The sequence below is a fragment of the Hydractinia symbiolongicarpus genome, chromosome 6 (assembly GCF_029227915.1).
Source record: "Hydractinia symbiolongicarpus strain clone_291-10 chromosome 6, HSymV2.1, whole genome shotgun sequence".
NCBI lineage: Eukaryota > Metazoa > Cnidaria > Hydrozoa > Anthoathecata > Hydractiniidae > Hydractinia > Hydractinia symbiolongicarpus.
In genome coordinates, this window is record NC_079880.1 from 31518356 (window position 1) to 31535114 (window position 16759).

General features: G+C 32.1%; 1 protein-coding gene and 1 pseudogene across 1 annotated transcript; both read right to left on the reverse strand.

Annotated features, from left to right (window-relative positions):
- LOC130648272 (uncharacterized) overlaps positions 1 to 15962 on the reverse strand; it is a 28499-nt pseudogene extending 12537 nt beyond the window's left edge.
- On the reverse strand, positions 14256 to 16672 carry LOC130648318 (ras-related protein Rab-22A-like). Its single transcript, XM_057454364.1, has one exon. It carries the CDS (start codon positions 16218 to 16220, stop codon positions 15630 to 15632), a length of 591 nt encoding a protein of 196 aa, XP_057310347.1. The 5' UTR covers positions 16221 to 16672; the 3' UTR covers positions 14256 to 15629.
- Between the last annotated feature and the right edge of the window lie 87 nt (positions 16673 to 16759).

Consider the following 16759-nt stretch of genomic DNA (forward strand, 5'->3'; position numbering starts at 1 on the left):
CACACAATCGATGACATCTAATTTTAACGATTTACTGGTATTATTGGATGACCACCCATTCGACATTGTTTGCTTATCCGAAACATGGCTAAAAAATAATGCTAATTTTTTGGAATACGTCCGTATACCTGGTTACTCAATGGAATATGTGAATAGAGACCAAATTCGAGGAGGGGGTGTTGGAATTTATGTGAACAGTTTGATCAAATATCGCATTCGAAAGGATATTAATGATATGTACGAAAATTTAGAGCATATATGGATCGAGGTAGATGGCCGAAACAAGCATAGTAAACTACTTCTTGGGGTCATATACCGCTCGGAAAGAATCATCTCCTTTTCTGACTGGTTAACCAAATTTGAAGATTTGATAACTTATATCCAAACAACATGGGATGGCCTGCTACTTATAACAGGGGACATAAACATAAATCTTCTCAAACCAGAATGTTGCCAAGTAAGACAGTACAACAATATTTTATCTGCATTCAACCTTAAACAGATAGTATCAAAGCCAACCAGAACGACTCCTTTAAGCGCAACATTGATCGATCATATGATAATTAACAATAATACCAAAATCGCACATACTGATGTATTACCATGCGAAACTATTAGTGACCATGATGGACCTTACGCTATCATCAACATTAAATACGATAAGTTTAAACCTCGATATAAAATGATAAGAGATGAAAGGCAGTTTGATAGGGAATCTTTTGTGTCGGATTTCTCGAACCTACCGATATCAGTTATATACGCTATAGGTGATCCAGAAGAAAAAGTGGAGATACTTCACAAGTTCATGCAAGATTGCATTGATAGACATGCCCCGTTAAGAAGAACAAAAATAACAAGACCACCATCTCCATGGATTCATACTTTAAACATAAAAAGTGACCAAACGAAGCGAAATAAACTTCGAAAACTTGCTCATGAAACTAACGATCAAATGATATGGAACGAATTTCGACAACTTAAAAACTCTGTTAAGAAAAAGATCAAGAAAGCTAAAGTTTCCTTTTATAGAAAAGCACTTAGTTCTAAAAACTCGAAAGAAGTGTGGAACACTATCAATCGAATTTTACATCCTCCTTCGAAGCCTCTTCATTTTGACGCTGATAGTGTAAACACTTTTTTTGCCGGAACAGCTGAGCGAGTTACTGGATCAATTCCAAAATCTGAAATTGATTTAAAGGAAGTACTCCAAACATTACCACCATCGACTTCCAAAATGTTTCAACTCAGACATGTTAAGTATGAGGAGGTACTTAAAGAACTTAAAGGACTACGTAACGATATATCAACTGGGTTTGATGATATACCAGTGAAATATGTTAAATTACTAGCAAATGAAATTTCTTCTGTTCTAACACATATTATAAATACGTGCATTGAGAAAAAATGCTTCCCGTGTCAATGGAAAGTGGCAAGAGTCGCACCTATTCCAAAAGTGAATGTTCCTACATCAATAAAAGAACTACGACCGATCTCCATCCTTCCTATTTTATCCAAAGTATTTGAACGTCTTATCCTTACACAAATGATAATCTTTATCGATGAGAAATCTTTATATTCCGAAACGATGTCCGGGTACCGAAAAGGACACTCCTCGACTACTTTGTTGATGAAACTTAGAACGGATATCAAAGAAGCAATGAGTAAAAACGAAATCAGTCTTGTAGTATTAGCTGACTTTTCGAAAGCCTTTGATACTGTTCAATATGAAACTACAATGAGGAAACTCAACCAAATCGGTTTTTCCAAAGAGTTTGTTGAACTAATTTTGAGTTACTTGTGTGGCAGAAAACAAATTGTGCGAATTAATGATAAGACCTCTGAATTTTGTAACGTCACATCTGGTGTGCCGCAAGGGTCAATATTAGGCCCTGTTATTTTCAATTTATACGTCACTGACCTGGAAATGAACTTGACAATGAGTACGTTACAGTATGCTGACGACACCACTTTGTTTACGTCCACAAAATTAAATAATCTTGCGAAGGCAAAGGAACAAATAAACGGAGATATAAGTCAACTTCAAAGATGGTCTACAAATAACAATCTTGTTCTGAACAAGGAAAAAACAAAGTTAATGGTGTTTTCAACATCACAAATGTCAAAACGACACAATCTCAACGACCTCGATTGTACTGATATCAAACTGGATGACTTCCAGATTGAAAGAGTTCCAACATGGTCTGTATTGGGTGTTAAATTAGATGAACACCTAAGTTGGAATGATCATGTACAGAGTGTAGTATCGTGTTGTCATGGCATCTTATCTATATTACGTAAACTAAAACGCATGGCACCATTTAAGTTACGAAAACAATTAGCTGAAATGCTAGTCTTGTCAAAATTAGACTTTAACGACACTGTTTATATTCCATTAACAGCCATCCAAATCCGAAAGCTGCATAAAGTGATGATATGTGCAGCCAGCTTTGTATGGAATAAGTACAGCCATACTGAAGATATAACACGTTTAGGTTGGTTACCTATTAAACAAAGACGAGAATGGCATTTGATGATCACAGCCTTTAAAAGTGTTCATCAGAATAATTGGCCAAAGTATTTGAAAAATGAAATTGTTGTTCACAAAAGAACTCTTCGAAATGCTGACGAAATTCGATTAAAGACATCACTTCGCAAAAACACTTTCGAAGATGTAACAACTACGTCTTTCAATCGACTTCCTAAAGACATTCGCTCGATTAAAAAGCTGATAACATTTAAAAGAGAGACAAAATTATTTTTACTGAAAGAAATTTAAGTAAATTTTTGTGGATCATTCTGTTGTTATGCGTTAATTGACTTTTCCTTACTCAAATCGCGCACTTTCTCTTCTGTGTTTTTGTTTTTGTTTTTGTTTTCTCGTCCGTTTCTTTTAACAATATTATTATTAGTATTTTTTTTTAATATATATTAGAAATTTCTTTTAGTGTAAGCATAATGTATATATATACATATATTTTAAATTTTATTAATCTCCTTGTTTAAAATTTTCTGGATGAAGAGCTATGTATATTTGTATATGGATATGCCAGAATATAGTCTTTTAATAATAATAATAATAATAATAATAACTTAACACACACGCTTTAAATTCTGGAAAAATAATATTTTACTTGTCACAATGCACGTGGTCCCTTTGTAAAGTTTACAGGAAATGCGAAAAGAAATATAAAATACATCTGCAAAAGTTAAAGTTTTTGAAAGATTTTGTAGGTAGCTAGCTAGCTTGTTACATCATCATTCTTACTCATAAAAGAAAAGAAGTTTGGAAACTAAGGTAGCTAGCTATAGATAATTAAAAAAGAGGAATAACAATATAAGTCATAGGTTAGAGCTAACCATGGGATGAGGGAGAAGGCATTGGAGGCTAACATTAGCTAGCTAACAGTAGCTAAGACACCCAGTTAAATATACTTAAACTTAGAACACTTAGCTAAAACTAAAGCTAGCTATTTATGCTTAGTAAAACACATATAAAGAGAAACAATAGTAATGTAAGAATAATAACATTACAGTGAGCAGTAAGTTCAACATACCAAAGTTTCCCGTTTGTTAGTTAGTGCGTAGCATTTTGAATTTTAGGACAAACACATTAGTTACGCGCCAGGGAATACATTAATTATGCAACAAAATGTAAACTATGGTGGCTAGGTTTTTTTTAAAAAAAGCGCTAAAATATAAAACTTCAAGAATTTGAGGTTTTTCTTGGAAAATGCGAGTCTGCTTACTCCAGTGGCATAAAAACTAATCGTTTGAAGTTCTTACTATTTGTGATTTCAAATCCACTTCAAACTCTAACCTTTATTTTCTACTTCTAACTTTACTACTTTACTTCTAGCTCTAGCTACCACTTTTTACTTCACTTCTTGGACTTTTCTTTCTCTGAATTACTTTTTGCGCTTTTTTCGAGACAAAGGGACCGTTCTTTTGTTGTTGTTTATTTCGGTTTCGAGGGACACCATTTTTGTAAAGAAAGCCGTTAAATTTATTTCAGCAAATCAAGTTGCTCCATTTTGATAACGTGATGTAAACAAAGTAAAGCCGCTAGCAAAGTGGATATAACTTTTTCGGAGACTTTAAAGGAAATTTCTGCAATATGAAGGGAAAATAAAGATATCCACTTTGCCTGTCACAGACAGACGGACACACTCTCCGTATTATTATAAGAGATATAGATATTTATTTATGTCATTAAAACTATGCATGTTGATACACTGTAATTTTCTGATGTACTTCTTCTAAATTTTTGTACTTCTTCTAAATTTTTTTTGACACGTTCTAAGCCAGAATAATGTTTTTTATTTAACCAGTCTCGATGTGAAACTCAACATGTAAGTTTACACTTTACCCATTTTCAACTTAGTGAAATACTTATGAAGGTGGTACTAAAAACATGTATTAATTGTAGTTTGAGGCATTTAGTGTTGTGGGATTAGATCTACTTTATATACCTGATAGAATATTCGTTAATAGTAAAACCTTTCTCTAACGCCAAAGTACGCATCTCTTGGTTAAATACATCGCTACCAGTAAAATACAAAACTCCACAATAGTATTGATCATTTGGTATCAATCTAAAAACGACAAGAGTAAGGGGCTCACAATAACAATTTTATCTAATTGATATTCATTTACAGTTTTTTTTAACATATCACATACCGAACATCAAGCCTGCGAAATGGTAATTTATGTGGCAGCCTTCACACACCCTAAAATATATGCAACACGTCCTTCACTTAATTAGCAGTAGGAGCACACAGAGAAGCTTGAACAGCATTTTCTCTTAGAATTTTAAACATTTCTCTTAAGGCTATGTGACAACTGCAAAAATGTATTGTAAACATATCATACCATGAATTTAGAGTCGCCATGAGATATCGTGTCCGTTATATAACTGCGTTTTTCCAATGCTGAAATTAATCCTTGGAATTTAACGTTCTGTAACAAAATTTTGATTTTTAAAACTAAACGCAATCTAATTTCTGTTGCATCATAAATACGAATGATTATGACTTGTACAAATATGGAAACTGTAAACCTTACCGTTCACTAAAACAATTGTGACTAAAGTTGTGTTCTGAAACTACTCAAAAGTAGCTTTCCATATTTAACACATTGGACTTTTGAAACCAGTAAATAATTGATACATAGTCATTTTGTTACATGAAACTTTTACAATCGAATTTAAAAACTTGAAATAAAAGTTGCTAAAAAAGATAAAAAAAACCTTTTTTTTGGTCAAAATGTTTATATTGGTCTTCCCATTTGACGGCTGCATTGTTATTTGCTTGTCATCACAAAGTATCTATAGTTGGAAGTTTGTTGGAACATATTTGATTAACTATAAAAACATTTTCGCTTGTAGCCTGGGTAGTTTCTGCTGAATTTTTCGTGTTTGGCGAAATATTGGCACAGGGAACATAAAAAGTCTGCTGAACTTGATTTTGACTAAAGTCTATTGACAACTTATGCCACTTTAGGCATCGAAAACTTGTCCGTCTTTTAACAGAAAAGCATACCGAGCATAAGTTGGTGACGTGAAAATTGGTTAAAAAAACTCATCTTAGCCTTAGGTTTTAGTGATACGAATGCCTTGAAGGTATCTTAAAAAAAGCAAAGGCTCAGTTTAAAAAACTTGTAGTACAGAATCAGAAATATTGGAGCCTATTATATTATACTTCTGGTATTCACAATAATATTTTGTGTTTCTTACGTTGGAGTCTGTAGTAATTGATCTTTTTACAACCGGGTGGCCATAATAGAGTGTTCTTATTGAGCTTGTCTTAGCTTCTTATTTTATAATGAAAAGGCAACGTGGTGGTTTTTGTATTTTTGTATGTTAACAGTTTTTAACACGTGTGTAAAAAACACAATACAAGACGCAATCCGAACAAACGAACAAGATGTAACTAACTTTTAACGTAAATGCCTGCTAACATTCACAACTTTTCTTTTGAAACCGTTTTTTCATCAATCACATCAAATTAAATCCAATAACTAGCAACATTATATTTCATGAATTGCTACTTCAATAAACCAAAATTTGAAATTCAACAGTATAGTTGTATATTACCTTTTTTTCCGATTGTTTGCTCTGGGAGGTGTAAGACGGGTATGTCACAAGATCATCGATATCACCACTGGATGCAGCACCTACAAAAAAGAAACAAGAGCAGAAGTTGGAAGAAGATGATCTAACCAATGATTAAATAAGATTATTTAACAGATCAAGCATGTGCATGTCGTACTTTTTGTTTCATTGACCACTCACGCAAACTAATTTGTACGAGCTTTTGTGATCGCACGTGGATCGCTCACGCAGATTAATTTATGTGAGCGATTTAGCGCTAGCGGGGGTAAATTTTCCCGACCGGGCCTGTAATGTAGTAAAATTTCTGTCGCATGCAGCAATTTCTTTCAGAATAAACTCCTAAACAGTAAATACCTTGTTTACTAAACTTATTATCAAATACCAGTAATTTTGTTTTAGTGTTACGCTGGCGTCATTAAAAACAGAAAAAGTGATTCAATAATGTTCTAATCAACTACATGAAGTGTGAAATTATCCAGGCTTTTTCAGGAAGATATTCTGTAGATGTGTAGGGGAAAGCAGAAGTGCTTCTATTTGTGCTGCATTAATTAACATCTTATCACGTTTAGAATCTCCACAATAATATCAGATCTACATTTAGGGGCTATCACATGAGAAAAATCAGCCCGGCAAAGCAGGCAGACTCAGTTTGTCCAGATCTCACCTTCCTTAACAAATTCTCACAAAACACAACTTGCTATCACATGAGAACGGAGCTGGCGCAGCTAACCGGGATGTCGCTTTGTAAAAGCAGGATACCGGCAAAACGGACTGAAAATTTTCTATATGACAGTTCCGACAAGGCGAACCGGGATCAATAGTATTGTAGTGCGCGTGTGCGATGTCTGTACAGGATAAACAAAATGGGCGAAAAGAAGACAAAGCCGTTTCAATGGCCTCGACTTCGATAGGGACAAACCTCTTCTATACTCCGGCTGGCTGCTATATACGAGGGTGGCATTGTGGAGTTATATGGTGCTGTTGACAGCAACAACTACATAGAAACATTGTCCCATGAAAAAAGTACTACAAATAAAAAAGGAAATGAAACTTCACAACTTGAGAATCAGTAAGGGAAAGAGTAGAGTGCAAGAAAAGATATAAGAAATCTTTCGAAAGCAATTATCACTGGTCCAAGATCTTGCAGTGGGAAAATTGTATTTACCCATTTTGATTCTCTGAAAAATATCTGGGGCAATGTGGAACCGTTACCAAACGGTGTAGATACTGAGAATACAGTAACAATCGATTTGATTTCAACAACAACAACACACTACCAGGAATAGCTGACAATGAGAAAGGGGGTTCTACGGCCACTGAGGAGGATGTAATTTCTCCCATCTCAAAACATGTCAGCAGTAGTAACCAATCAGATAAAACAAAAACGAAAGTTTTCCATTTCAGCCCTAGTAGATAATAAACGTAAACATCTTAAACGTGGCTTATCTGCGCTGCTCAGCTTAATAATATTTTGATTGATAAATCAAAAGAAGATGCGATGCTTCGCAGGGAAATGGCGGTTGCGATGAAAGAATCCACTAAAATTTTTTCATCTTCAGTAAAAAGGTTAAGATGGCTGAGAGAATTAGTAGATCGTTTTGAAAAATTAGCAGAAGTTATGTCTTTTCAAGCTTCTACAAATCAAAACATGTTTTATCAAAATATACATCATCAGTTGACACCACCAATCCACCAGGGTTATTATCGGAGTATGTAAATAGTTTACATGGGCAAACACCCAATGGGGATAACTTCAGTCAACAAGGAACAAGTAAGATGAACTTTCAAGTGAGAACACAAAAAAAGGAAAGGTTCATGTTTTTGTCAATTTTGCACAATATGTATATTGTTTTGTTACTATATACAAATATATATACAAATATTTTTTAAAAGCAATTTATAATCTTGACCATAAAAATCGATACTTTTTATATTATAATTCTTATGATACATGCTTTTTTGTAACTTTTATGTAGTTAAAGATAGAAGTTGCTCCGTAGTTCCGATACTGCTAGTGAACTTGCAAATAGATACTGTAATTCTGTATTAATCTCTTAAAATCAAGTATATCTAGTTGGTTTTTCATGAGTTGCTTATAAGAAAAAACTTTTACGGATTTTCAGATTTTAATGTTTACTACCCTTTTAAGAGAAGAAATTTTGGTGCGGAGAAAATTCGTAATATTGGTTAATATTTTCGAAATGTTACAAATTAAGTATATATTTAAATTCTTCATGTTAAAGTTATCTCTAACGTTTTTCTCTCAATAATTCAACAAATCTCTCAATAACACGAAATTGAACCATACTCTTCATATTTTATTATCACTATACTAGTCAATAAAGCCCGTGGAAAAATCCACTTAGGCAAAGAGCAATAGAAAAGATCTGTCATTTAAATTTTGATGACATCAGCAAATATTTCATTATATTGAATACTGTCCTTTACCAAAAAAATTAACCTGGAAATGCAAAAAAGACCGTTTTCAAAAAAGTTCTTAAAATCTTACACAGAATGTCAAATGTGAAATCGCATGAAATACTCCCAAGAAAGCCCTACACAAAATGCAAAAACAATACCTTGCAAAGTGTAAAATCTAGTTGATAGAAAGTTTCAACATCAACAGTCAGAACACCGACTACAACAACACTAACAAATACAACACCGACAATAATAGTAAAGTTAGAAATAACACATCTCAAAATTTAAATTTAGTTAAACGATTGCGTTGAAAACCTGCAATATTTTAATCCGAATTGTCAAAAGAGAAAGGCTTGCAAGAGCAAGCACTATTCAATTAAATTAAGTTTTAAACATTGTCCTTTCCCTAAAAGCTTTTACAAATGGTTATATATACAAAAAAACCATAGTTTGGAAAACGATTAAATCTAAAAATAAATTTAAATCTAAACAAATCATTTATTCGATTGCATACGATCCTCTCCCACCTCCAAAAATTAATTTGCTAACAACACAAACTCATTTTTTTGGAATGATGATCCGTATTGCCCTTCACCAACCATTTTAAACCGAAATGTCAAAAAAGCAATAAGGAAGGAGAAAATTTCAAATAAACAAATATCATTTTTTTGGAAACATTGTATACGGTCCGGTTTTTGGGGAGCACATCCAAATCAACAAAAATCATTCAGCATGTTGCACATTGCCTTTACCGATAAGTTTTCCACAAAAAAGGTTATGAAACACATCAAATTATAGAAAAATCAGTCATTTCAGTGCATACAGTGCTCACTCATTAGATGTAAAAAACAAAAACAGTTTCAGTCAAAACATTTAGCAATTTTTTTATCATCAACAAACATTTATTCCCACAAAATTTTTTAAAATTCTTATAACAAACAAAAACGTGAAACTGTGGAATTTTATTCCAGCAAAAATGACATCACATATAGTGAGTCTCCTCAACAAAAGTTTATAATACGAAATATAAAAAGATAATAGCTTACACAACAGCTTACAGTGAAGACCAATTCTACAAAAATTTGTTCTTTCGGTACATTGCATGTGATCTATTTCCACAAAAGTTTGCACAAAATTTATAAAAACAGAAGTTTGCAACACGAATAATATAAACGGACAAAAACACGATCCTCTCTTTAAAATTTTTAACCAAAAATAAATTCCCCCTAAAAATATCAACAACCTTTTTAAAAATATCAACAACACTTGTAAAAATATCAACAACACTTGTAAAAATATCAATAACACTTGTAAAAATAACCTGGTAACTTACTGGCTGGCTGGCTCACAAAAGTTAAACTGGATGTCAAAACAAAACAGTAAAAATAAAACCAATTAACGCACACACATTAAATTTTACAAAAACCTTCCTCTTTTCATAGTGCATGTGGCTTCCTGAAAACGTAAGAAAAATGATACTCTATGTTGGGCATAAAAATGTCTACACTATCCTAAAAGTTCAAAAATTCCTTGAAAGATTTTGTGGCTTGTTACATTATAATTATTGTTAAAAAACATTAGCTACAGTAGCTAGGACACCCAGTTAAATATAGTTAAAATTATGACATTTCAGAGTTTAACAAACCAAAATTTCCTCTTCCGCTAGCAAATTTTTTTGGTATCAAGCTAACAGCTTAGAGTAGCATTTTCAATTTTAGGTTAAATACATTAGTTACGCACCAGGGGACATATTAATTATCCGAAAAATGTAAACAAATATATGCCAGCTAACGCGGTTCTTTACTTTTTCTAAATTCCAATCCACTTGAAACTCTAGCATTCATTTTCTATCTCCAACTTTACTTTACTACTTCTAGCTCCACTTTTCACTTCATGTATGCTTTTTTGAACCACTTTACCTTTTCAATTTTTGCACTTTTTTCAAGACGAAGGGACCGTTCTTTTGTTGTTGGTTTTGTGTCGAGGGTAACCAACCCTGTTCCGTAGTCAGCCGTTAAAATTAATTCAGCAAATCATTTGCATCATTTTGATCACGTGATGTAAAGAAAGTAAACCCGCTGGCAAAATGGACATACTATTGTCGGCGACTTTAAAGAAAATTTCGGCTAGATTAAAGAAAAATAAACACATCCCCTTTGCCTGTTACAGACAGACAGACGGGCCAATTTCCGTATTATTATAAAGATAACACATATCTTCCTATTTTGTTATTAATATCTTGTTTTTAATTTTTAAATTAAACTTGTCCCGTGATCATAACAAATGTAAATAATGAAATTGTTATGTACATATCTTTAAACAAAACTTGCAAACTGATTAGTGATAATTCTGTGTGTTACGTTCTCATCATCGGAGTTGCATAAAAATATAGGAACTGGAAAAGGTTTGTAGGCTCTTTCATTTTTCTTGCATTGGTTTTCATTAACATACAAATTATGCTACTCACACATGCTTAAACAACAACTGGGATATTTTCCAAAGTTAGATCCATTTTTGTGTCAATATATACCACGGGGATTTCAGCCTACCAAAAATACCTTTTTTCCGGATTTCTAGCTGTGCTAAGCATGATATTGTAGGTAACTTCTTCATTGTTACTGAAATAACTGCAAATTTCTTCAAACAACGGATCTAACTCGCTTCGGTATAAACAAAAGTTCTTTTTCCTAAGTTTCTGGCATGTTCGATCCTGATTTGATATTTTTTCACCATCGCTCTGTTCGATCTGCATATAGTGTGCTCCTTTTTTTCTTTCCATTTTTCGTTGATTTAACAGACTTTTGCGTGTTGTGACCATTTTCTTTTTGAGAGAAAAAATTACATCTAACGCTGTTGGGAATTCTATATGCTGCCCTCGTCATAAAGGTAGCAAGCTTTGAATCTGTTGACATGCAGTCTGTACAGAGGATATAGCTGCAATTTTAAGAGCTGCGGATACGTTTTCTTTCCCTTCTGTCATTTTATAAGCGGGAAAATTGAAATAAAAACACTTTTTAGCCTGATCTGAGAAAATTCCATATGATACCATGCTGATTACAGCCTGCCTAACCGAGCCAACCCCGCTAACCAGGCTCGTGTGATTAGCCCCTCAGTAGTGTGAGGTTTGAGGTTTGTGATGCTACTGCATCCCTCCCTTGAAAAAATCCTAAAGAATTGTTTATAAGAAAAAAAACCATCTAACCTCGTGTTTTATTATTTCAGTCCTTGGGATTCTTTCTTCGAAGTCAGAAAAATATCTAAAAACATTGTAAAAATATTGGATATTTAGAAATTCTTTTTCTTTCCTTTTTTTTAATATGATTGCAAAGGTAGAAAAGGACAATAAACACCCTGAGCACTTACAGGGGGTAGTTATTTAGCACTTAGAGGTAACATTTCTTACCAAAAAAACGCAAACACGCCTAAGCTCTCACCCCTATTGTATTTAAATTTACAAAATCTATATGCCAGAAAGATTTATGAATCATTATTTTGAGAATAAAAATTAAATTTGTACATAATTTTGAAAAACGTTTGATGTTCTGCTAACGAATTTATGAGACCTTAAGTTTTTCATCAACAAAAATAAAAAGTGAAGGTGTTAAATTTTAGATTTTAACTCATTGATTTAGTTTTAAATCACAGTTCAACTCCTTTTCCCACTCAATCAAAGTTCATCCGACTGATATAACATTATAATATGAAGCAGTTGAGATAGCATTTTTGGTAATTGGTACAAGATCTTACTTTACTCCGATTTGTTGATGATGAGTGAGCTGATTTGAAATTTTTTTAAGATCTATAAGATAAAAAAAACAAGATAAGTCTGGCAAACAATTTTCCAAGCCTATATTAAGCTACAAATGATAACCTGCCAATGTTTTAATTCCATCATCTGCAAATTTTTTTGCAGCCACTGGTCTAAAAATTTATGGAAAGTCAATTACATTTATGAATTTTACGTAATTTAAAGAATATAGTATGTTCTGACCTTACCCAATCCCAGAAACTCTTGTCAAGAACGTGATAGTAGCATTCGAATCGTCAGCTTTAATCTAGTGTTGGAAAGTACAGTTTTGTTTTGGATTACATGTATAAAGAAATCATTTTTTGTCCTATCTGGTATTAAGTGAACACGATCTCGCATAGCAATAGAAAAAATGGTTTCAAGGCACTCTCTATTCTTAGGCATATACATAGTGTTATGTACACCGGCATCACAAAATGTGCATGGAAAATCTATCTGGTATTTATGGGTGTGCACATCTGTTAACTGGCTTATTTATACCTTTTCTAGCTTTTCTAATTTCCCAGTCCTTATAAACTCATCTATTTTTTTCTCAATTGCAGCACCAATTCCAGGCTAAAAAAAAACTTGTCAAATCATCACTATTTTACTGACAAGTAGAAGAAAAAATTAATGGATTTTATGGAATGTTAGTATTAATCAAATCTGCAAAGGTCAATAAAACAGCATGAAGTGAGAAATGGTGAAAACTTAAAAAAGTAGCTTCTCTATTGTAACGCCTTCATAAACGCAGACTTGTTTAAATAAAAAGCAATGAAATCGTTTTCTTTTAAATCACATAATTGTTCTGCTAAATTAGCTTTTTTGTAAGCCCTATTATCTGTGAAATTTGTGCAAATTTTAAACTAAATTTATCCAAACTCCGTGGGCGAGCCAACTAGTCATAAACATTCTAAATTTTTACACAAAATAGTAGAAAAGAAAGAACTGGTAAAAGTTGTCAATACTCATGGTAATAAGGAATTTTTAAAAAATTAAACAAAAAAATCATACACACAAGTTTTTTTGCTTCTTTACCACTTGTTATTTTGACTGGGTGTGCTGCTAATACTGATGAAGCTTTCCTGAATAAAAATGTAACATTTAGACAATTTGATAAATGGTCGTAAAAATAAAATATACTGCTCTGCAATGTTTTTTTATAATAACAGCTGTTATAGATATAATGACTCAAAATAAAACAAAATGAAACCTATGTCAAAAGCATGCTCCCAGCCTCATGACCCAAGTTTCGAAAGTATCATTTTTTAGGATCATTTAGGAAAACATTATAAACTTAAGGTAGGGACGTATGTACATTGAAAGAATACAAACACCTACCGATACGCTTTATATTTAAACATGTTGCGAGAAACATTTTTCTCATACTCGGCTAATTCTATAAAAAAGAATGTTTTTATATGTAGTAGAATAAAGAAAATTACGAAGTACAAACAGAAAGATAAACTCAACCAGTTACGAAGTCTTAGATTTAGAATCTAAAGCTTTTTCTCCTCCAAAGAATATGCCTAACAATACAACTTGAAATGGAATAAAAATAAAATTCTTCTATTTTTTAATATGATTTCTTGCATAGTGGGGGCACCTTAAAAAATCCTTATTAAAATGTTTGAGTAAAGGTGTAAATATAAACGGATGCAATTTAAATTAATTAATCGATTACCCATGTTTCTATGGCACATAGTTTCATAGTAAAACATACCATGTAAAAACCCACAGAACTCTGAGTTGACATTTTCTGCTGGAGCTTTTCGTTTACTCATTTTTACATCAACAAAAGAAAACGACTGAATGCCAGGAATAGAATTTCATACTAAAATAATTATAATTTTAATTGTTTAAAAGAAAGCAAAATTGTTGGATAAAGACCACCACTACTAGGAAAATATGGCATTATGTTTCCATGATGACAGAGAAGTAATAGATTGGCAACAATTTTATATAAGTCGGCAATGGAAAAGCGTTACAAAAACTAATTTCTTGCCTGATCCACATTTCGCTGAAATATTATTTTAACAATTTTACAAAAATCTGACTTAAAAATCATAAGAATACAGCAAACATTAAAAAACAATAACTAATAAAATTTATAAAAATGCCTAATATTGAAAAAATACGTATGCGTTTTTTGCTAATTTTGCTAATAATATATTTTGTACAAAAATAATAATATCCATAAAAGAAATTACATCTATAAAAATATACACCTAATTTAACTATTATAAATTTGGATTGTTTGTTGGTATTTAACTTGACAAACAAACAAACAAAGATATAATTAACCAAATCAAAAAATGAATTTGACAAAAAAAACAATTGACAAAAAACAAAATATAAATGCAAAAAGGTATCTGCCAAAATTTTTTTCCAAGTTAGGTATTTAAAATTCTGCAAATTTTATAAATATTCTCTCTGTTTTTATATTTTTATCCTTTCTTAATTTCATAAATACAACTTCTAGGACTTTCCCTGAATCACTAATTATTTTTTTATTATGGTTAAAGATAATATGCAATGACATAAGCGAAAAAGCTCTCAGCAGCGAGGAGCCCGAACACAAGATAAAACAGTGAGAATAAAATTAATTACATAGCTTTTTATAATAAGCACGCACACGGAAAACAGGCATTCGTTACATTATTTTACGTAATATGTTGATGATAAACGAATTCCAACTCAAAAGTTTCAAACTAAATTTTTTTAGGTAGCTAACCAGCTTTTTACACATGTTTAGCATCTTTTAAAAGTTACTATAAAAACTTATCTGTTCGTGTAGGTTACGCTAAATAATACATCTTACTTATAAGTGAATAAAAGATTATACAGACAGAGGCTTTCATTTCAGCTAGCCAGCCTGGTGGTTCCCTCACCTGTTTCTACCATTTTGCTTTTTTTAGGGGAATTATTGTTATTGTGGGTAAAATTATTAGATATTTACCGGAAAAAAACAGCTGGGTAATTTTTGCTTTGCCCTTATATAATCGCATATTATCTTTAACCTTTAAAAATTAGTGACTAATTTTATAAAAGGAAACTTCAGGAAAATTACTTCCTTTAAAAGCTAAGTTTATCACAATTTTAAAAATTAGCAACTTTTGCATTCCATCTCAATTTGTTTCTTTTTGCTTCTGTAAAAGAAATTTCCTTACAGTTATTGCTGTCATAAATTGCCGCTGCATTTGTTTATATATATGCTCATTTAATATCTTTCAATATGGCCTCACATATTAGAGATGGTAAAAATAACGAAAATGTGATGGTAAACATACAAAATATTAATGTAGATAAACTTCAACAACATTTAGAATGCTTTTTAGGAGGAATTTTAACTAATGGTTTTAAACCACCAGAAGAAAAACCTTGATTTTCTGCAGGTAGTCGCCGACTTATATCTTCAAACAAATAATTTACATTATCAGATGTCAAAGCAGACACTTCTGCAAAAGCAGCATCGATACTTTCAGCATATTCCAAACCAGTTTCTAAACTCACTTCTCTTTGATCTTTTAAATCACTTTTATTTCCAGCTATAGAAATAACAATATTTGAAGGACCATATAATTTCAACTCTTTGACCCACAATTTTGCCTTCTCAAATGTACTTTTCTTTGTTAAATCATAAACAACTATAGCAGCAGCTGCTCCTCTGTAATACATTGGTGCCAGAGCTTTATATTTTTCTTGACCTGCTGTGTCCCATATTTGATACTTAAATGCTTTGTCACCAACATTAAACGTTTTTGACATAAACGATGCACCAATTGTTGCAGTGGTATGCAAATCAAACTGATCACTAACAAAACGTAATACTAAACAAGACTTGCCGACACCACCATCTCCAACTAAACACAACTTGATCTCTCTCAATGACCTATATGCCATCTTTACACTTTACACATAATATCAATGTTACTAAACAATTCAAATCACACAAAAATTACATTAAAACTTGAAAATGTGAGTTCACTAATGCATGTTGCAATAACACTGTCAAGACCAGCACTTAGCCCACATGCAGTGGAAAACAGGGTGCAGATAAGCCAAGTTAAGAATCACGATCTTTTTCTGATGTCAAAATTAAAAAAATTTGTTAGGGTTTCTGCTACACCAGCCAGGTAAATATATTTTATTTCTAAAGCCATATAAATTCCATAATTTTTATATTTTTTATGAGTTTGTATAATTTTATTTTTTAAAGAGAGGATGGTTCGAAAGAAAAATGATTTTCTTCCCAGTGTAAAACAGGATGTTGTTAATTGTACATGCTTTAAAAAGTAATTTCGACCAGCTTTCCTGATGCAAAATAAATTCTCATTGAGCATGTTTTAATGATTAACAGGTGCAGATTTCTTTTTGTGGAGAAAAGAATTCCATTGTCTTCTTGATTTTTAATAAACTGTTCACAAAATAGTTTTGCATGA